The 22,988-nt window shown below is 37.2% G+C and overlaps 1 protein-coding gene across 1 annotated transcript in view; it reads left to right on the top strand.

Moving 5' to 3' along the window:
* The window catches only part of PXDNL (peroxidasin like), a 504,118-nt gene that overhangs the window by 255,834 nt on the left and 225,296 nt on the right, over window positions 1-22,988 (top strand). Inside the window, exon 4 of the mRNA XM_015145355.3 lies at window positions 6,648-6,719. Within this exon, the coding sequence (XP_015000841.3) occupies window positions 6,648-6,719 (72 nt within the window). The remainder of the gene's footprint in view (window positions 1-6,647; window positions 6,720-22,988) is intronic.

Below are 22,988 nucleotides of genomic sequence, written 5' to 3'. Positions count from 1 at the left end.
ACCCCAGGCCTGTTATCATTGTTACTATTTTGGATGTAGTTTTAATTTTTATGCAGACACAGTTATTTTATATAATTTAGACAATTTTTATGTCCTTTTAACATTTTTTAAAAATGTAATTGTGGTAAAATATACAAACATATTAAAAAATAAAAAAACATAAAATGTACCATCTTAAACATTTCTAAATGGTTTGGTATTATTCAATATATTCACATTGTGGTGTAATCAAGCTCCAGAACTTTTTAATCTTGCAAAACTGAAACTCTGTACCCATTAAACAGCTCTCCATTTCCTTCTCTCTGTAGCCCCTGGCAACCACTGTTCTACTTTCTGTCATTATGAGTTTACTACTCTATCTTCCTCATACAAGAGGAATCATATAGTATTTGTCTTCTTGTGACCGGTTTACTTTACTTAGTTTAATATCCTCAATGTTAATCCATTTTGTAACATGTGTCAGAATTTCCTTCCTTTTTAAAAAAAAAAATTAATTCAAAAAATTTTTAGTAGAGATGAGATCTTGCTATCTCATCTTTCCAGACTGGTCTTGAATTCCTGGGCTCAAGTGATCCTCCTGCCTTGGCTTCCTGAAATGTTAAGGCTGAATAATATACCATTGTATGTATATACTACATTTTGTTTTTCTATTCACACCAATGGACACTTGGGTTGAATCCACCTCTTGGCTATGTGAGTAGTACTGGTGTGGAACATGTGTGTGCAGATATCTCTACTTTCAGTTCTTTCAGATATATGCCCAGAAGTATATTTTCCTAGGAATTGCTAGATGGTAATTGAATTTTTAATTTTTGAGGACTCTCCATACAGTTTTTCATAGTGATTGTACCAATTCACATTCCCACCAACAGTGTACAGGATTCTTATTTCTCCACATCCTCACAAATGCTTATTTTGTCTTTTCGAAAGTAGCCATCCTAACATGTGAGGTGATGGCTTATTGTGGTTTTGATTTGCATTTCACTAATGATTAGTGAATTCTTGTTGGTCACTTGTGTATTTTCCTTGACGAACTGTCTATTAAAGTCCTTTACCCATTTTTAATTTTTTTTTTATTTTTTGGTTGTTGTGGTTGTTGACTTGTAGAAGGTCTTTGTATATTCTGGATATTAACTCCTTATCAGATATATGATTTGCAAATATTTTCATCTATTCAGCAGGTTGTCTTTTCACCTTGTATTCTTTGACATACCAAACTTTTAAATCTTGGTGTAGTCTAGTTTATCTATTTTTACTTTTGTTACCTTTGCTTTTGGTGTCACATTTAAGAAATATTTGCCGGCTGTATGAATGTCTTCTTTTGAGAAGTGTCTGTTCATATCCTTTGCCCACTTTTTGATGGGATTGTTTTTTCTTATAAATTTGATTGAGTCCTTTATAGGTTCTGGATATTAGCCCTTTGTCAGATGAGTAGATTGCAAAAATTTTCTCCCATTCTGTAGGTTGCCTGTTCACTCTGATGGTAGTTTCTTTTGCTATGCAGAAGCTCTTTAGTTTAATTAGATCCCATTTGTCAATTTTGGCTTTTGTTGCCGTTGCTTTTGGTGTTTTAGACATGAATTCCTTGCCCATGCCTATGTCCTGAATGGTATTACCTAGGTTTTCTTCTAGGGTTTTTTATGGTTTTAGGTCTAACATTTAAGTCTCTAATCCATCTTGAATTAATTTTCATATAAGGAGTAAGGAAAGGATCCAGTTTCAGCTTTCTACTTATGGCTACCCAATTTCCCCAGCACCATTTATTAAATAGGGAATCCTTCCATCATCACTCACCATCAGAGAAATGCGAATCAAAACCACAATGAGATACCATCTCACACCAGTTAGAATGGTAATCATTAAAAAAATCAGAAAACAACAGGTGCTGGAGAGGATGTGGAGAAATAGGAACACTTTTACACTGTTGGTGGGACTGTAAACTAGTTCAACCTTTGTGGAAAACAGTGTGGTGATTCCTCAAGGATCTAGAGCTAGAAATACCATTTGACCCAGCCATCCCATTACTGGGTATATACCCAAAGGATTATAAGTCATGCTGCTATAAAGACACATGCACACGTGTGTTTATTGCGGCACTATTCACAATAGCAAAGACTTGGAATCAACCCAAATGTCCATCAGTGACAGACTGGATTAAGAAAATGTGGCACATATACACCATGGAATACTATGCAGCCATAAAAAAGGATGAGTTCATGTCCTTTGTAGGGACATGGATGCAGCTGGAAACCATCATTCTCAGCAAACTATCACAAGTTCTCACTCATAGGTGGGAACTGAGCAATGAGATCACTTGGACACAGGAAGGGGAACATCACACACCGGGTCCTATTGTGGGGGGGGGTGGGGGAGGGATTGCATTAGGAGATATACCTAATGCAAATGATGAGTTAATGGGTGCAGCACACCAACATGGCACATGTATACATATGTAACAAACCTGCACTTTGTGCACATGTATCCTAGAACTTAAAGTATAATAATAATAATAATAAAAATATTTGCCAAACCCAAGGTCATGGATCTTTCTCTGTATGTTTCCTTCTGACAGGTTTAGGTATTTGCTTCATTTTGAGTTAATTTTTGTATATGATATGAGAGAAGGTTCCAGTTTTATTCTTTTCCATGTGGAGAGCCAGTTTTCCCAACACTATTTATTGGACAGATTTTCCTTTCCTCATTGTATATTCTTGGCACTCTTGTAAATAATCATTTGACCATATATGCGAGGGCTTATTTCTGGACTTGCTATTGGTCTATATATCTGTTTCTATGCCAGTAACATGCTGGTTTGATTACTATACATTTGTTATAAGTTTTGAAATCAGAAAGCGTAAAATCTTCAACTATGTTATTCTTTCTCAAGATTGTTTTAACTGTTCAGGGCCTCTTGAAATGTCACATAGATTTTAGGATGGGATTCCCTATTTCTGCAAAAAAAAATTGTCATTGGAATTCTGATGGGGATTGTATTAAATTTTTAGATCACTTTGAGTAGTATTGACATTTTAACAATATCAAATCTTTAAGTCCATGAATATGGGAAATCTTTCAATTCATTCACATTCTCTTTAATTTCTTACAGTAATGTTTTGTATCTTTCAGTGTAGAAGTCTTTAACCCCCTTGGTTAAGTTTATTCCTAGGTAGCTTCTTATGTATAAGCTATTGTAAATGAAATAGTTGAGAAATATCTTTTTGATTTTTTATTTAGATTTTGGTCAAAATTTCTATTTCTAGGTTTTCTATTTGTATCAAATTTAATATCAGATTTGTTTTTCTTAATTTCCTTTCAGTATTTATAGGTAATTTTCCTTACAGTGATTATCTTGGTACGCAATAATCTTGATTTTTAAAATTCTGGTATTAATTTATTTTACCTTTGACTTCTTGCTTTCTTCTTTCCTGTTAACACCAATTCTCCACAAGTTACCCCATGCTAGCAAGGTGACTTCTCCCACTCATTTTCCAAGCCCTTTCTTTCAATTCCTTAGGAGCCAGGGTTCTAATTTCCTCAATCTAAGGTTCTCATCAGGGTGGTACTCTCACCCTTTGTTATTCTACCCCTTCTACCACAGTCCCTTCATCTGTGAAATCCCCACTTGACTCTACTGAGGGTAGACTCTAGAGATGCCTTTAGTGTTTTCCCCACTTAAATGAAGTTGCTAATGCTCTCTTTCTCTGGTTTTGTCATAGCTTGTGCTCTGGGTGATGTGTTTTTGTTCTTGTTAAACTGTGTGGTTTTCAGAGGTGTGTGGAGAGATTTGAATTTAGCTGAATACCATTATCCTATGGGAAATTGGAAGCTGTGTGGCTGGTGTTAATGAAACGGTTCCTATAAACTTTATAAAATTTATCAGGAAATAAGGTGGGTGGGAGGGTGGGAAGAAACAAAAATAAGCCAAACTTTCAGCACATCAGCATTCATCATGAGATCAACTGCTCTCTGACCCCTTCCTCATAGCCGTTTGGTGCCTATTGTCCTAAAATCACATAGACCCATGAAGATTATAGTTCTCCTTAACTGCTCTGTAGATAACAACTTGAGAATTGTGAAATGTTAAGTTTTTCATTTGAGACATCCTTTTCGGTCCTGCACACCAATAAGGTCTGAAGGACCTGAAGAGGAGCTGACTCACCAAGGAATGCAGTTTCCACATCCAAATAATATCCCCCTTATTCCGGCCAATCAACAACCCCAGTTTTCTAGCCTCTTTCCCCCCTCTATCCCATTAAAAACCCCAGCCCAGAACTCACTGGGGAGAAGAACTTGAGGGTCCTTTCTGTCTCTTCATTTGGCTACCCGTTGATAATTAAACTCTTTCTCTGCTGCAAACTCTGCCATCTCAGTATATTGGTCTGTTACTCTTCAGCGAGCATACAAGCCTGTTGGTCCTACAACATAAATACAGGTAGTAACATATCTGGAACTCATACTTTACTGAGTTAATCAATTTGTGCAGATCTGACTGCAGAAGTTCTATTCTCTTCTTTCCCCCCTACTTTGTGCTTATTTTTCCTGAACCATTTTCTTTTTTTTTTTTTTTTTTTGTTTTGTTTTGTTTTTTGAGACGGAGTCTCGCTCTGTCGCCCAGGCTGGAGTGCAGTGGCGCGATCTCGGCTCACTGCAAGCTCCGCCTCCTGGGTTTACGCCATTCTCCTGCCTCAGCCTCCTGAGTAGCTGGGACTACAGGCGCCGCCACCTCGCCCGGCTAGTTTTTTTTTTTTGTATTTTTAGTAGAGACGTGGTTTCACCGTGGTCTCGATCTCCTGACCTTGTGATCCGCCCGCCTTGGCCTCCCAAAGTGCTGGGATTACAGGCGTGAGCCACCGCGCCCGGCCTCCTGAACCATTTTCTACAATATAACAGTCTAAAGTGAATCTGTATATCTGAGATAAAATATTATGGGAAATCTTTAGTTTTTGGTTTTGAAACTCCTTCATGAAATATTTTATGATTTCATTTTATCTTTATGAAACAGTCCCTCATTATTTAAAATTGACGATAATAATAAAAACCAAGTATAGTGCTTGTATGCCTCTCAGTAGAAGTCAACTTCTTTGTACCTCAAGACATGACACCCTTGAAGTCACGTGGCTCTCAACATTCTAATAGTTTAAGGGCCTTTACCAGGAGGTATTTCTGAATCCAGTGGGGTTCATTTACAGAATACTTTCACTGGTTCTGTACCTAGTAACAGTAGTTTTCAACCTTGCTGCATATTATTATTTCCTGTGGAGCTATGAAGAATCTCAATGTTTAGTCTGTACCCTGGATCCATCATTAAATCAGAATTTGTGGAGGCAGGGACCCAGACATCACTATGAGGCTTGGGTAGAACTCAAAATGAGGCCTTGCAAATACTACTGACTCATGTACCTACACTATGATTTGCATACATCCACACTTGAGAACCACTAGTGAGTTTTGCGACTTCTCAATGCTTCCTATAAACGTTTGAAAAAACATGGTTCTAAAATATTGTATTTCTTGAATTCTAACATGTAGCTGTATTTTTGAGATTTGGAGTAAAAGCAAAATATTCCGTAGTATCAATTAATGCTGTGGAAAAACAATATCTAGTTAGATGTAAACCCACACTAGTCACTGCTACTTTTAGAAACTGACTGGAGTCCTAAACTGGGGGAAAAGAAACTGGTTTGGAACTTTCAAAGCTTCACTAAGCAAATTATAGAAAGTCAGTCCCTTCTTTATTTTTAGGCAGAATTGTGATTTTGATGGCCTTTAAGGCAGGACTGCAGATGAGCTGCAATTGAATTATCTAGAAAATATCCCGAGAGAGTCCGATTGAGTAGGTTTGTGGGTGGACTTTAGAATTGGTGTGTTTAATAAATCACCAGGTGATTCTGATGCACCGATAATATGCAAGAGCACATTCCAAAGACACTTGATAGAAGGTTTCAGGAATTCTAGTAGTCTCAAACCTTGGGAGGCACAAGTAGAAATGATCCAGGGCTTTATTTTCATGACATTAACAAAGAGTGTGGGGAAGAAATCACCTTACCAACCTATGGTTGAAGAAAAATGATGGAGAAAGTGCTCATATGTCACATAAATTGTTTTCTTTAAACCGTTTGGTAAGATTAGTTGTATCATCGTATTTATAAATCCATTTACAGTATTCTTTCCTGCAGATTTTCAACAGCAGCCACAGGAGGATCAAAACTCATCTTACGCATCTCTAAGATGTTTTAGTCCCTTAAGATGAATCTCATGGTGGTATTTGCCAGCTTTATAACTACCAGTTGAATATATTCAGTGTCATAAAATAAATTTAAAAAAATTATTTATAGTCAAACATATTTTTCTTAGAGAAGTTGTTACTCAATATAAATGACTCCATTAGTCAGAATTTCTCCACAAATACTCTATGTTCCTTAATGTTTTGAACCAAGGATCCATTTGAGAATTTGATGAGAGAGGTTTAGAACTCTTACCAATTGAACACATTTAAATGAAATAACAATTTCTATATATTGTTAGGGAATATATGGACATCCCACAAAGCTCCTAAGGTCCACAGCTTATAGTTTAAAAAGTTGGTATCTAAGACAGGTAGTATCTCTACTAATTTGTAATTTAATGAGATTCTATATATTTTCCAGGTACCTATACAAGAATGAAATCCATGCACTAGATAAGCAAACATTTAAAGGACTCATATCTTTGGAACATCTGTAAGTAATAGAAGCTTTTTTATTAAATCACTCATGGTGACGGTTCAGAGAGACAGCTTTTTAAATGCCATTATGTGATAGCTGAACAATTATTTTAAACTTTGCCATGTGGCTTGAATGACTGAATATCTGTCATCAGTTGGATAAAAATCAGAATGTATGACTGTGTTGGCCTAAGGATAGAAGACAGATAGAACTCAGCTGGAATTCCAGCACTGCATTTATTACTTGTGTGACATTGGGCAACTTACCCTCTATGAACCTTTGTTTCCAAATCCTGAAATGCACATATTTCTGCGGTGCATATTAAGGTATTGCATGCAAAGAGCAATAATGTTTATTAAGCAAAAATGTTTATTACTTGACATAAAATAGGCTTTTTATAGAAGGTAATTTATAGCTGTGACTATAATTTATGAAAGAAGGTCAAGCTTTTAACTGACATTAGAACTTCTAAAGCATGGGATTATACCTCTCATTTTACAGATAATAAAATTAAATTCAATGTTAGTTAAATGATTTGCCCCAAATTAAGAGTCTGTATTATTATTATTATTATTATCATCATCATCATTATTATTATTTTTGAGGCAGAGTCTCTCTCTGTTGCCCAGACTGGAGTGCAGTTGTCCCATCACAGCTCATCCGCCTCCCGGGTTCAAGTGATTCTTGTGCCTCAGTCTCCCAAGTAGCTGGGATAACAGGTATGCCCCACCATGCCTGGCTAATTTCTATATTTTTAGTACAGACAGGGTTTCACCACATTGGCCAGGCTGGTCTCGAACTTTTAGCCTCAAGAGATCTGCCCACCTTGGACACCCAAAGTGCTGAGATTATAGGCATCAGCTTCCATGTCCAGCCCTGTAGCATTATTATTACAACTCAAACTGACTGCTATCTTAGTGTACTTCTTAGCATTTGATACTTTATGAAAACCTCAGATTCACCATCATAATTTCAGTGTGAAATATGAATCCTTCAATATCAAAAAGTCATATTGTATACTAATACTGCTACTAAACTGCAATTTGATGTTTTATTCAGAGATTTCTGTCAATTACAAGTGTTTGAAACACAAATACTAATTAGATAATTAAGAAGATTTTTCCCATTTTTCACAACCTGTGGGATAGTTCTGAAACTCAGATATGTAGAATGCAGTCTGGTTTTTAAGTATTGGCAGGATTTCTGTATATCAGAAATTTTTGCTCCTCAATTTTGTTTCCATATTCAATGTGTTTTCTTAATTTCAAAACATGATTTTAAATTATTTCTGTAATAAGTATGGTCAGAAGAAATCTAAATTTCTTTTTCATAGAAGGCTGAAGGTTATAGTATTAAAACACAGTCAACCAATCATAAAAAGTTTTTTAATTGCCTTTGCTCTACTTTTGCCTCTTATTAATTTCCTTTTATATGACTGCTATGGTTTGAAACTCATGCTGAAATTTAATTGCCATGGTATCAGCATTAAGAAGTGGGAACTTTAAGGATTGATTAGACCATGAAAGGTAATGAGTAGATTAATGTTGTCATCGTGGAAGTGAGTTTCTTATTGTGGGAGCAAGCTCTTTATCATGGGGGTGGGTTCCTTATAAAAGGACAAACTAGGATCCTTCTTTCTCTCTCTCTCTTGCCTTCTCTTGCCCTTTTGCCATGGGATTATACTGCAGGAAGGTCCTTAAAGGATGCTGGCCCTTCAATCTTGGAATTCCCAGCCTCTGGAATTGTGAGCCAATGAATTTCTAATCATTATGAATTACTCCATCTGTGGTACTCTGTTATAGCTGCACAAAATGACTCAGAAAGAGAACTGTTACCAAAGAGTAGAGTGTTACTGTGACAAACACCTGAATATTTGGAAGTGACTTTGGAACTGGATAATGGGTAGAAGATGGAAGAATCTGGAGAAGCAGGATAGAAAAAGCTTGTATTGCCATGAATAGATCATTAAGGGCAATTCTGGTGAGGGCTCAAAACAAAAGGAGAGCTGTAGGGAAAGTCTAAAACTTCTTAGAGGTTGCTTAAGTAACTATGATCAGAATGCTGGTATAAATACGGACAGTAAGGCAATTCTGATGGGGTCTTGGGCAGAAATGAGGAACAAGGTAATGGAAACTGGAATAAAGGCCATTATTTTCTAACGTGGAAAATAACTTGGCTGAATTGTGTCCATACCAGAGGGCTTTATGTAAGGCTGAATTTAAGAGAATGAATTGGGACATCTGGTGGAATAAATTTCTAAGCAAAATGTTGAAGGAGCTGCACGGCTTCTATTAAATGCCTAGAGTAAAATATGGGAAGAGATGAATGATTTAAAGATGACATTTTTAATTAAAATGGAAGTGGAACATAAAAATTTAGAAAATTCACAGCCTGGCCAAGTAAAGAACAAAAAAAGTGCAAGGGTGCAGCCAATTGATCCTTTGATAAAGAGATTAGAGTAGATAAAAGAAGCCAGGTGCCATTCATCAAGACAATGGGAGAATGACACGCAATTCATTTCAGAGATCTTTGAGGCAGCCTCAAGAGAGCAGCTCATCATGCCTGAAAAAAATCAGCATTCACTACCCTCCACCACCTTAAGTCTCTGCCCCCCAAATTCCTAAACAGTGCTCCTTGGTCACCTCAGCTGTCACTCAAGTGGGCTCAGGTGTGGATTATGCCCTAATTTGAAGAATGTAGGTGGTAAGCCTTGGCAGCAGATTTATGTTTTAGTATGTATTTGTAAACCTCATACGATAAGTCTTTAAACTTATTGGTATAGAACATCTTTAAAAAACATTTTATATGCTTGTTTACAGAATTCACAGAATGGTAAACAGTTCAATTCACTGTAATAAGTCAGCTCACAATACATATTTGAAGTAACATACTTTGATTCATCTTTTAAATGTGGATATATAAACTCCTCACATTATGGCTTAGAACACAAGAGCAAGGGACATCTTTAAAAAGCATGTCTTAAACATGTGATTAAAAGGTTCACAGTGTTAAACAGTTTAATTTATTTTAATAAAGTGCTTCACAATGCATCTTTGAAGTAACATGCCCAAATTTATATTTTCTGTGTGTGTGTGTGTGTATATATATATGTATATATATATAAAATCCCTCACAATAAGGCAATAAACTAAATGGTAAGGAACATCTTTTAAATGCATATTTGTACATTTGTTTACAGAGTTCATTGTTTGGGAAGTAGTTCAATTCACTGTAGTAAAGCAGCTTACAATGCATCTTTGAAGTAATACACTCATTTCATGTTTTCAGTGCGCATATATAAACTTCTCACAGCAAGGCATTAAACTAAATGATGAAGAACATCTTTAAAAAGCATAGTTTATACACTTGCTTACAGAGTCTGCAGTTTGGTATTAATTCTGCACATGCACAGAATGAGTGGGCTACGGGGTCAAAAATGGTCTCCATCTAGATTTCAAAGGATGTCTTGGACAGCCTGGAGCCCCAGGCAATGCCTTTTCACAGGAGCAGAGCCATTGCAGACAGCCCCTGTGAGGGCAATGCCTAGTGGAGTAAAGGGAGTGGGACTGCCACCAAGATCCCAGAACTATTGAGCTGCCAATGTGCAATGTCAGCCTGGGAGAGCTGCAGGCAAAAGACTTCAACCCATGAGAGCTTTGGTTGTGTTGAGCCATAGGGCTTGGGCTGCTTGAAGCCTTGGGGGCCCAACCCCTACCCCACCTTGTCCAGGAGGCAGGACACAGAGTCAAGGAAGATAATTCTAGAGCCTTAGGATTTAATGTTGTTTACCCTGTTGAATTGTGGACTTATTTGGGACCAGTTGCTCCTTTTTTCTTGCCTGTTTTTCCCTTTTGTAATAGGAATGTCTATTCTATGCATGTCCCACATTGCATTTTGGAAGCATGTAACTGGTTTTGATTTCACAGGCTCACAGTTGTAGGGAAATTTGCCTCAGGATGAATCATGCCTTGAGTCTTACCCATATCTGACTTATTTAAATTTTTGTCTATGTTTTATTATGATTACTACTATTATTTCAATAGTTTTGGGAGGGACACATGGTGTTTGGTTACATGAGTAAGTTCTTTAATGGTGATTTTTGAGATTTTGGTGCACCCAACACCTGAGCAGTGTACGCTGCACCCAATGCATAGTCTTTGAGCCCTCACCCCCGCTTCCATCCTTACTCCGAGTACCTAGAGTCCATTGTATCATTCTAATGCCTTTGTGTCCTCGTAGCTTAGCTCGCACTTGTGAGAACATACGACATTTGGCTTTCCATTTCTGAGTTTCTGCACTTGGAATAATGGTCTCCAACTCCATCCAGGTTGCTGCAAGTGCCATTATTTCATTCATTTTTATGTCTGAGTAGTATTCCATGGTATATATACACCACATTTTCATTTTCCACTTGTTGGTTGATGGACATTCAAGCTGGTTCATATTTTTGCAATTGCAAATTGTGCTGCTATAAACATAGCTGTGCTTGTGTCTGTTTTATATAATAACTTCTTTTTCTGTGGATATATACCCAGTAGTGGGATTGCTGGATCAAATGGTAGTTCTACTTTTAGTTCTTTAAGGAATCTCCATACTGTTTTCTGTAGTGGTTGTATTAGTGGTTGCCCCACCAGCATTGTAAAAGTGTTCCTTTTTAACCACATCCACACCAACATCTGATATTTTTTGTTTTCTTAATTACATTATGGCCATTCTTGCAGGACTAAGGTAGTATCGCATGGTGGTTTTGATTTGCATTTTCCTGATAATGAGTGATGTTGAGCATTTTTTCATATATTTGTTGATCATTTGTATATCTTCTTTTCAGCATTGTCTATTCATGTCCTTAGCCCACTTTTTCATGGGATTGCTTGCATTTTTCTGACTGATTCATTTTAGTTCCCTTATAGATTCTGGATGGTAGTCCTTTGTCAGATGCGTAGTTTGCAAATATTTTCTCCCACTCTGTGGACTGTCTTTTACTCTGCTGATTACTTCTTTTGCTGTGCAGAGGTTTTTAGTTTAATTAAGTCCTATCTATTTATCTTTGTTTTTGTTGCATTTACTTTTGGGTTCTTGGTCATGAAGTCTTTGCCTAGGCCAATATCTAGAAGAGTTTTTACAATGTTGTCTTCTAGAATTTTTATGGTTTCAGGTCTTAGATTTACGTCTCTGACCCATCTTGAGTTGATTTTTGTATTAGATGAGAAAAAGTTCCAGTTTGATTTTTCTACGTGTGGCTTTCCAATTATCCCAACACTATTTGTTAAATAGGATCTCCTTTCCCCACTTTATGTTTTTGTTTGCTTTGCCAAAGATCAATTGGTTATATGTATTTGGTTCTATTTCTGAGTTCTCTATTTCATTCCATTGTTCTACTTGCCTGTTTTTATACCAGTAGTACCATGCTGTTTTGGTATTTATAGGCTTGTAGCATAGCTTATAGTTAGATATTGTGATGCTTCCAGATTTGTTCTTTTTGCTTAGTCTTGCTTTTGTGGGCTCTTTTTTGGTTCCTTATGAATTTTAGGATTGTTTTTCATAGTTCTATGAAGGATGATAGTGATATTTTGATGGGAATTGTATTGAATTTATAGATTGCTTTTGGAAGTATGGTCATTTTCATAATACTGATTCTACCCATCTGTGAATATAGGATGTGTTTCCATTTGTTTGTGTCATCTATGATTTCTTTCAGCAGCATTTTTTAGTTTTTGTTTTAGAGATCTTTTACCTTTTTGGTTAGGTATATTTGTAAGGTTTTTTGTTTTGTTTTGTTTTGTTTTGTTTTGTTTGTTTTTCAGCTGTTGTAAAAGTGGCTGAGTTCTCGATTTGGTTCTCAGCTTGGTCACTGTTGGTGTATAGCAGTGCTACTGATTTCTGTACATTGATTTTGTATTCTGAAAGTTTACTGAATTCATTTATCAGATCTAGGAGCTTTTTGGATGAGTCTTTAGGGTTTTCTGGTACAATCATATCATTGGCAAACAGAGACAGTTTGACTTTCTCTTTACTGATTAGGATGCCCTTTCTTTCTTTCTCTTGTCTGACTACTCTAGCTAGGATTTCCAGTACTATGCTGAATAAAAGTGGTGAAAGTGAGTATCCTTGTCTTGTTCCAGTTCTCAGCGGTAGTGCTTTCCATATAATGTTGGTTGTGGGTTTGTCATAGACGGCGTTTATTACCTTAGGGTATGTCCATTCTATGCAAATTTTGCTGAGGGTTTTAATCATAAAGGATGCTGAATTTTGTCAAGTGCTTTTTCTGCATCCACTGAGATAATAATATGATTTTTTGTTTTAATTCTGTTTAAGGGGTGTATCACATTTATTGACTAGCATATGTTAAACCAACCCTATATCCATGGTATGAAACCCACTTGATCATTGTGTATTATCTTTTTGATACGCTGTTGTATTTGGTCAGCTCGGTTTTTGTTGAGGATTTTTGCATCATGTTCATCAGGGACACTGGTCTGTAGTTTTCTTTTTTTGTTACATCATTTCCTGGTTTTGGTATTATGGTAATAGTGGCTTCATAGAATGATTTAGGGAGGATTCCTTCTTTCTTTATCTTTTGGAATAGTTTCAGTAGGATTGGAACCAATTCTTACTTGAATGTCTAATAGAATTCAGCTGTAAATCCATCTGATCCTGGACTTTTTGTTGTTGTTGTTTGCAATTTTTTATTCAATCTCACTACTTGTTATTGGTCTGTTCAGAGTTTCTATTTCTTCCAGGTTTAATCTAGGAGGTGTGTATATTTCCAGGAATTTATTCATCTCCTCTAGGTTTTCTAGTTTGTGCACATGAAGGTGTTCATAGTAGCCTCAAGTGATCTTTTGTATTTCTGTGGTATTGGTTTTAATATCTCCCATTTCATTTCTGATTGAGCTTATTCGGATCTTCTCCCTTCTTTTCTTGGTTAATCTCCCTAATGGTCTACTGATTTTGTTTATCTTTTCAAAGAACCAGCTTTTTGTTTTATCTTTTGTATTGTATTGTTTGTTTCCATTTCATTTAGTTCTGCTCTGATCATTGTTATTTCTTTTCTTCTGCTGGTTTTGGGTTTAGTTTGTTTTTGTTTCTCTAGTTCCTTGAGATGTGAACCTAGATTGTCTGTTTGTACTCTTAGATTTTTTGATGTGTGCATTTAATGCTATGAACTTTCCTCTTAGAACTGCTTTTTCTCTATCCCGGAGGTTTTGTGTCACTATCATCATTCAGTTTGAACAATTTTTCAATTTTCATCTTAATTGTTGAATAATCAGGGGCAGATTATTTAATTTCCATGTATTTGTATATTTTTGAGAGTTCCTTTTAGAGTGAATTTCCAATTTTATTCCCCTGTGATCTGAGAGAGTACTTGATATAATTTCATTTTTCTTAAATTTCTTGAGACTTGTTTTGTGGCCTGTCATAATGGTCTATCTTGGAGAATGTTCCATGTGCTGATGAAAAAAATATATATTCTTCAGTTATTGGGTAGAATGCTCTGTAAATATCTGTTAAGTCCATTTTTCCTAGGGTATAGTTTAAGTCCATTGCTTCTTTGTGGATTTTCTGTCTTGATGACCAGTCCAGTGCTGTCAGTGGAGTACTGAAGTCCCCATTATGATTGTGTTGCCGTCTATCTCATTTCTTAGGTCAAGTAGTAATTCTTTTATAAATTTGGCTCCAGTGTTATGTGCATATATGTTTAAAATTGTGATATTTTTCTATTGGGCTAATCTTTTTAGCATTATATAATGTCTCTCTTTGTCTTTTTAAACTGTTATTGCTTTATAGTGTGTTTTGTCTGATGTAAGAATAGCTATTCCTGCTTGTTTTTGGTTTCCGTTTGCATGAAATCCCTTTTCCCACCCCTTTGCCTTATGTTTATGTGAGTCCTTATGTGTTAGGTGGATCTCTAGAAGACAGAAAGACTTGGTTGTTGGATTTTTATGCATTCTGTCATTCCGTATCTTTTTTTTTTTCTCGCTCTGTCACCCAGGCTGGAGTACAGTGGTGCGATCTCGTCTCAGCGCAAGCTCCACTGCCTCCCAGGTTCACGCCATTCTCTTGCCCCAGCCTCCTGAGTAGCTGGGACTACAGGCATGTGCCACCACGCCCAGCTAATTTTTTGTATTTTTAGTAGAGACAGGGTTTCATTGTGTTAGCCAGGATGGTCTGGATCTCCTGACCTTGTGATCCGCCCGCCTTGGCCTCCCAAAGTGCTGGGATTACAGGCATGAACCATCGCTCCTGGCCGCCATTCGGTATCTTTTAAGTGAATCCTTTAGACTATTTACATTCAATGCTAGTACTGAGATGTGAAGTACTCTCCTATTTATTGTGCTAGTTGTTGCCTGAATACCTTGTTTTTATATCCACTGTGTTATTGTTTTATACGTCCTATGAGATTCGTACTTTACAGAGATTCTATTTTGGTGTATTTTGAGGGTTTGTTTCAAGAGTTAGCATTTTTTTGTAGTACTGGTTTGATAGAGGTGAATTCTCTCAGCATTTGTTTTGTTTGAAATATACTTTATCTCTCCTTCATTTATGAAGTTTAGTTTTGCTGGATACAAAATTTTTGACTAACAATTATTTTGTTTAAGGATGCTAAAGATAGAACTCCAATCCTGGCTTGCAAGGTTTCTGCTGAAAAACCTGCTGTTAATCTGACAAGTTTTCCCTCATAGACTACCTGGTGCTTTGGCTTCGCAACTCTTCAGATTTTTCCCTTCATCTTGAATTTAGATAACATGATAACTATGTGGCTAGGTAATGATCTTTTTGTGTTAAATTTCCTGAGTATTCTTTGAGCTTCTTGTATTTGGATGTCTAGACTTCTAGAAAGATCAAGGAAGATTTCCTTGATTATTCCCTCAAATAAGTTTCCAAAGTTTTAGATATCTCTTCTTCAGGAACACCAATTATTCTAATGTTTGGTTGTTTAACATAATCCCAAATTTCTGGGAGGCTTTGTTCATTCTTAAAATTTTTTCTTTGTCAGGTTGGGTTAATTCAAAAGCCTTTTTTTTTTTTTTTTTTTAAATTCTGAAGTTGTTACTTCTACTTGTGTAATTCTATTGTTCAAAACTTTCCAGTGTATTTGTATTTCCCTAAGTGCGTCTTTCATTTCTAGAAGTTGTGACTGTGTTTTCTTTATGATATCTATTTCGCTGCAAACTTTTCATTCATATTCTGTATTTTTTTTAAATATCTTTTTCACCTTTCTCCGGTGTTTCCCTGAGTAGTTTAACAATCAACTTTCTGAATTCTTTATCCGACAATTCAGAGATTTCTTCTTTGTTTGGATCCATTGCTAGAGAGCTAGTGTGAGCTTTTGGGGAATGTTGTAGAACGTTGTTTTGTCATACTTTCAGAATTACTTTTCTGGTTCCTTCTTATTTGGGTAGACTGTTTCAGTGGAAAGATCTGGGACTCAAGCTGCTGTTCAGATACTCTTGTCCCATGGGGTGATACCTTGATATAATGTTCTCCCCCTTCCCCTAGGGATAGGGTTTTCTGAGAGCCAGACTTTGGTGACCAGTATTTCTCTTCTGCGTCTAGCCCCCTAGCAGGGCTACTGGGCTCTAGGCTGGTGCTGGGGAATGTCTGCAAAGAGTCTTGTGATGTAATCTGTCTTTAGGTCTCCCAGCCATGGATACCAGTACCTGCTCTGGTGGAGGTTGTGGGGGAGTGAAGTGGACTCTGTCGGAGTCTGTTATTGGAGTTTTATTTAGTGTGCTGTTTTTCTTGAATGCTGATTATGCTAGTGGTGAAGCTGTCACATGGCCAGAGGATCTGTGGTTAGCTAGGGTATTGCAGCTGGTGAAATTTGCTGCCGTTTGCTCCTTCTTTGGAGCAGGGTTGTTCTGAGTTGAAATAATAGCTTGAGCTGGTGGCCTCTAGCTAGGAGGTGATACTTTCAAGAGAGTACCAGCTGTGGCAATAAGAGGGGAATATAGGTTTGCCCTACATTGGTCAGGCTAGGTACTCAGGTTTCTCAGGTGATGGGTGGGGCCATAGAGCTCCCAACAGTTTATGTCTTTTGCCTTTGGCTATCAGGGCAGGTAGAGAAAACCATCAGGTGGGGGCAGGGTTGGGCAGTCCCCATCTCAGACTCTTCTTTGGTGGGGCTTGCTGCGGCCACTGTGGGGGATTGAGGGGGTGGTTCTTTGGCTAATGGAGTTATGTTCCAAGGGGGATTATGACTGCTTCTGCTGCTTCATACAGGTTGTCAGGGAATTGGGGGAAGCCAGCAGTGACAGGCCTCACCCTGTTCCCATGGAGCCATCAAGGCCAGTCTCACTCCTGCTGTGCCCCGCCCCACTCCTGCTGTGCCCCGCCCATCTGCACTGAATTTATATCCATGCAGTCATTGTGCAGGGCTGAGATCTTGCCTCCTGACTAAGAAAGCAAGTAGGGCTCTCAGGCCTTCCCCCTCCCCACCTGCCTGCACCATTGGCTGGAGCTTCTGTGCTCATTTCTGCACTTTGTGTTCACTCTCCACCCCAGATTTTGTTCAAGAAAGTTCATGCTCAGTTGCAATTATTACCAAGTTCAACTAGGAGCTTCCTTCACCCTGTGGCCCCTCCCCAATTCTGCTAGCTGCCTTCCCTTCCCCAAGGACCTTTGTGAGGTAAGGCTAGGAATGGCTTCCCTGGGCTCAAGCTGGTGACCAGGAGTGCCTAAACGGCTCTTCCTGCTGCTTTTTCTACTTTTATATTTCACTCAGCTCCCTAAATCCCATCCAAGTACTAACCAGGCCTGATCTTGCTTAGCTTCTGAGATCAAACAAGATCAGGCACGTTCAGGGTGGTATGGCTATAGACTCAGCTCCTTAAATCCATTTCAGCTACAGGTAAGGTTAAATCCTTCTTTTGTGATCCAGATTTTTAGGTTCCTCAGTGGGAATGCATGTTCAGAGGCTGACTTTTCCCCCTCTAACAATTTAGGAACTCACAGTTTTCTGGCTGTCTCACAGCACTTGTAGCAGCAAGCAACTGCTTTCAAAGAGTCTGTGAATTCTTTTGGTTTTCCTCATATGTTCCTGTAGTGGTTATTGAAGAAAGAGTTCACAATGTAAGTCTCCAGATGCTGTTCTGTCTGTCCAAAGGAGAGCTGCCCGTTAGTCCTGTCTTCCATCCGTCATCCCCCCTACTCACTGATATCTGGTTTAAATGAGACTTTGGACTTTAGACTTTTCAGTTGATGCTGGAATGAGTTAAGATTTTGAGGTATAGAGATGAAATTAACATATTTTGAATGTAAGACAAACCTAAGTTTGAATGTTTGTTTCCTCTGAATATCAGGTTGAAATTTAATTGCCTTGTAGCAGTATTGAGAGGTTGGACCAAGAAGCCTCTGCCCTCATGAATAGATCAATGCCATTTCTGTAGGGGAGAGTTCCACATCTTGGGATTGGGTTCCTTATGAAAGGAAGTGCTTTTTCCCCTTTTGGCTCTCTCTCACCCTCTCTTTGCCCTTCTGCCATGGGATGACATGGGATTGAGGGGGCGATTGGCCCCTCAATCTTGGACTTCCTAGCCTTCAGAGCCATGAGCTAATACATTTCTATTCATTATAAATTACCAAGTCTGTGGTATTTATTTTAAAGAACAGCACAAAACTAAGACAATGACTAATAAACTATCACTGTGATAAAATGTGTGCCTTCATCTTTTTAAAAAATAATTTTAAATTGTGTAATGCTTTAGGTAATGTTTACTATATTGCTAAATCATCACATTAACCAATCAAGTATACATTTTTAAATAAAGACAAAATGGAAAGCCCTTATCACTGTGATGTTTTTCATCAAATATATTTACAGATGGCTTATAAAAATTAGCATATGAAAAGTTCTAATTCCCATTTAAAATGCACATAATTCTCAGCAGTAAGTGCTTTATATTCTGATAATAATTACTGGTTTGACTAATATTGAGTAATCCTAGTATTTAAAGCCGAGAAAACAGACTTTTTTGCTTTCTTTTTTAAAACTGATTCCATGCTATTGGGAATCACTATTCAAAGAGAATTTTTGGTTTCCAAACATGTAATCTATAATCCTTAAGATTTATCATAATTTTAATCATAACTCTAAAAGTCAATTTTATTTTAGTATATCTTGACAGAATAGTGATAGATCTTAAGGTGCCTGAGATATTTGTTCTTTATACTGTCTTTATTTTAATGTTTCTTATTGTACATCATCCATTTTAAATTAAATTTATTTTTGAGGAAGGCAGAGACAAATAATAGATCTTTTCAGAGGTCTTGACAGCAGCACAGTATAGAAATGTCAATCCTGCTACAGACATAAATGTTGAACATTATTAATATAAAAATACACTTTTTGATTTTCCTATTATCTTCATGACATAGCCTTTGAGCCTAAAAAGTAGGGTTGTGGTGGGTGAGGAAGGGACATTGAAGAAGGATTTGTTAGCCTTATTCTTTTCTTGATTTTTTGCTGATTGAAAATTTGCCAAACTACATTAGTTTCAAGTATAAATGTTCTCTTTATGTTGCATTAGGTTATTTTCTATGTGTTGGCTACATCAAGAGAAATTTGGTAAACACAACATTGTCACAGAATAAACAAAAATGTTACTTTAAGCATCAGTGAGGGCTAGATAGTTCTGAAGAATAACCTGATGTTATATTGATTGTGTCAGTGCAGAAGATAGCATAGGGAGGAGTAATCATCTTGTAAGAATTATAATCATTGAATTTTTATGAAAGAAAATAGATGATAATTTATTATCAGGCCACGCCCTCCCCCCTGCCACGCCCTCCCCCCTGCCTGCAGCATCAGCTAGAGCTTCTGTGCTCATATCTGCACTTCGTGTTCACCATCCACCCCAGATTTTGTTCAGGAAAGTTCATGCTCAGTTACATGAAGCATATCGTACTTTAAAATGAACAGACTTGAGAGGATATAATGAACTTTTACCAAAGGTAAAGACCTTTTGATTAGGTATTATTTTCTCCTTTTACATACACATCCTGTTAGCTGGATATTTCTACTCTACAAATGGCACAGAGAACTCTTCAATCACTCCACTTTTCAGAACAAGAGTAATCAGTATGTTCTTAGAAAGCACCGTTTACTAATGTTGATGTTAATCAATCATCCTGCTTTCAGTTATTCCTCATCTACAATTTCTGCCTTTATTTCACTGATAGAGCTGCCATATTTTCATATTTTTATTGATTATCCTTGCCAATAAATTTTTCTTTTTTCTTGCCTCCTTAGTAGGCACCAAATATCTCTTTTGTAAAAATTGTATCTTCTAGCTATGTTCCTTATATGACCATTGAACTAGAAGAGTTATAATCTACTTTGACTAGTCTGTCTGTTCTTTCTTTCTTTCTTTCTTTCTTTCTTTCTTTCTTTCTTTCTTTCTTTCTTTCTTTCTTTCTTTCTCTTTCTTTCTTTCTTTCTTTTTCTTTCTTTCTTTCAGATGGAGTCTCGCTCTGTCACCGGGCTGGAGTGCAATGGTGTTATTTCGGCTCACTGCAACCTCCACCTCCCGGGTTAAAGCGATTCTTCTCCCTCAGCCTCCCAAGTAGCTGGGATTACAGGTGCATGCCACCACACCCGGCAAATTTTTGTATTTTTAGTAGAGAAGGGGTTTCACCATGTTAGCCAGGATTGTCTCAATCTCCTGACCTTGTGATCCTCCCCATAGTCGTTATTTCTTAACTTACATTTCCTCTTCAGTGCATAGCCTTATATTTATTATCTCTTCTTCTCTTTACCCATTTACTTATTTCTAAGTGGGATATTTTACTAGGGTACCTTTTTTAGTGCTGAGATTACAGAAATGAGCTATAGCACCTGGCCGACTTCTCTCTCTCTCCCTCTCTTTTTTTTCCTTTCTCATAAGGGCATTAACTCCATCACAAGGGCCCTACCCTCGTGATCTAATCTAATTCTATTACCTCTCAAAGGCCTTGTCTCCAAATACTATTATATCTGGGGTTAAGATTTCAACGTATGAATTATATGGAACATAAACATTCAGTCCATAATGTACAATAAACTTGCTTTTGTCTATGCTGAGACAAAATTATAAAGTAGGCTTGTTTTGGCTCATTTTATCATGATCTCAGGGTAACCTTGTTTGAAGTTGTGTTCTGTTAGGTACTATTTAATAGGAGAATACCATGGACTGCCCCTGAGTGCCAAACCAGTTTTTAAATGTTGAGGATACTCTTTTTTTCTCCCTTTCTCAAAATAAATTAAAGCCTGAAATTCAGAATAAAACATAGACTATTGTGGTGGTAAATGTTCTTTACAAAAGACTTTATTTAATGTAATTTTTTTCCCTCATGATGACTAGCAACTTAGTACAAAAAGCACTTTTGATATATAATGTCTGGGAGAGTTTTCATTGAATTATAAAACAGAAACAAGTTTCTGCTTTTGACCATGATGGAATAGGAGAGACCAGATTAATATTCTGCTTTTAAAAACTCCTAGAAAATCAGAACACATGAAACGGCAGTGTTGGAGAACTGGAGAGCAGGCTGTGAAGGGCTGTGGTCCATGAGGGAAGGGACACACCGGTTGATGTCTGTGAATTTTCTTTGGTGCTTTCCAGAGGTGGTTTCCATGCTCAAGTACAGAGAAGGGTTCCCAACCAGAGACCAGCAGCCTTGTCAAGTTGAGGAGACAGAGACTGGGGCTCAGGAAGCCTAGCGTAAAAATTAGTGGTGTAGGAGACCAGTGAGCAGGGAGCTACACAGAGAGCCCTAGAGACCTGCAGAGGCTTCCCCTAAAATCTTTGGCCGGACACTGACCTGCACGTGTCAGAGGAAACTACTTGTGGCTAGAAAAGAACTAGTAAAAATCCCTAGGCCTAAAACTTCCCAGAAATCACTCAGGGTGGGAAATACTTTGTGTTACTACCAGCTAGTGTGGAAAGACCTTGCTGCACGGCATTGGATGGAGCCCTCAGAAAAGTGTCACCTTAGTAGAAAGGCTATATGAGCCCTATTATGAAGATCATTCTGGGCGTGCTCTATAAAGCACAAAAGTAAACCTGAAAGGATCAAACCGATCCCAAGAAATGTAACTGTGTGGCAGAAGAAAGTCCAATATTCTTTTTTTTTTTTTTTTTGATGGAGTCTCGCTCTGTTGCCAGGCCAATGTGCAGTGGTGCAATCTTGGCTCACTGCAACCTCCGCCTCCCAGGTTCAAGTGATTCTACTTCCTCAGCCTCCCAAGTAGCTGGGACTATAGGCACACGCCACCACGCCCAGAATTTTTGTATTTTTAGTAGAGACGAGATTTCGCCGTGTTGGTCAGGCTGGTCTCGATCTCTTGACCTCGTGATTCGCACGCCTTGGCCCCACAAAGTGCTGGGATTATCAGCATAAGCCACTGCGACCGGCTGAAAGTCCAATATTCTTGAAAAAAAAAAACAAAACAAAATCTGCACCCAAGAATCTAAAAATCACAGTTTCCATCATCCAGTCAAACATTACCAGGCAAGCACATCATACAAGAGTTACAAAATACAAGGTGCCAAAACGTGATACAACAGAAAAAAGAAATAAACAAATTCCACGCTTCTCTTTTAGTAACTGATAGAACAAGTAGACAGAAAGTAAGTATAAAGAAGACCTGAATAACAGAATCAACCAACTTGAGGTAACTCTACACCCAAATGCCTTCACTGTTAAATTCTAACAAATATTTAAGAAACAAACAAATTCAATTCTGTACAAATTCTTCTAGTAGGATACTTCTCAACTCATTTTATGAGTTAGAATTATTTTATGACACCAAAATCACAGACATCAGAAAAGACCTTCAACATAACTATATTTCTCATTAAAATAAAGCAAAATCCCTTAATCAAATATTAGAAAATTGAGTTCAGCAATATAAGAAAAAAGTAAAAATAAATAATGCCCAAGTAAGTTTAATTTTAGGAATGCAAGTTAGTTTAACATTCGAAAACCAAAAATGTAATTTATTATATTAACAGATTAAAAAAAAATAAAAACATCTCAATATATGCAGAAAAAGCAGATGGAAAAATTTAACATCTATTCATGACAGAAAACCTTTATCAAATTAAGAACAAATGGGATCTTCCTTAATCTGGTGAAAGATATCTAGGAAAGACCCTTGGTGAATTTCATACTCAGTGGTGAAAGACTGAATAACTTAAGGTTAAGAACAAGGTAAGGATGTCTGCTTACATGATTCCAACTCAATATTTTACCGGAGATTCTAATGATTCTAATAAGGAAAGGAAAATAAATGGAAGGAAT

Source organism: Macaca mulatta, chromosome 8 (assembly GCF_049350105.2).
Source record: "Macaca mulatta isolate MMU2019108-1 chromosome 8, T2T-MMU8v2.0, whole genome shotgun sequence".
NCBI classification, from domain to species: domain Eukaryota; kingdom Metazoa; phylum Chordata; class Mammalia; order Primates; family Cercopithecidae; genus Macaca; species Macaca mulatta.
This window is presented reverse-complemented; position numbering and strand designations above follow the sequence as displayed.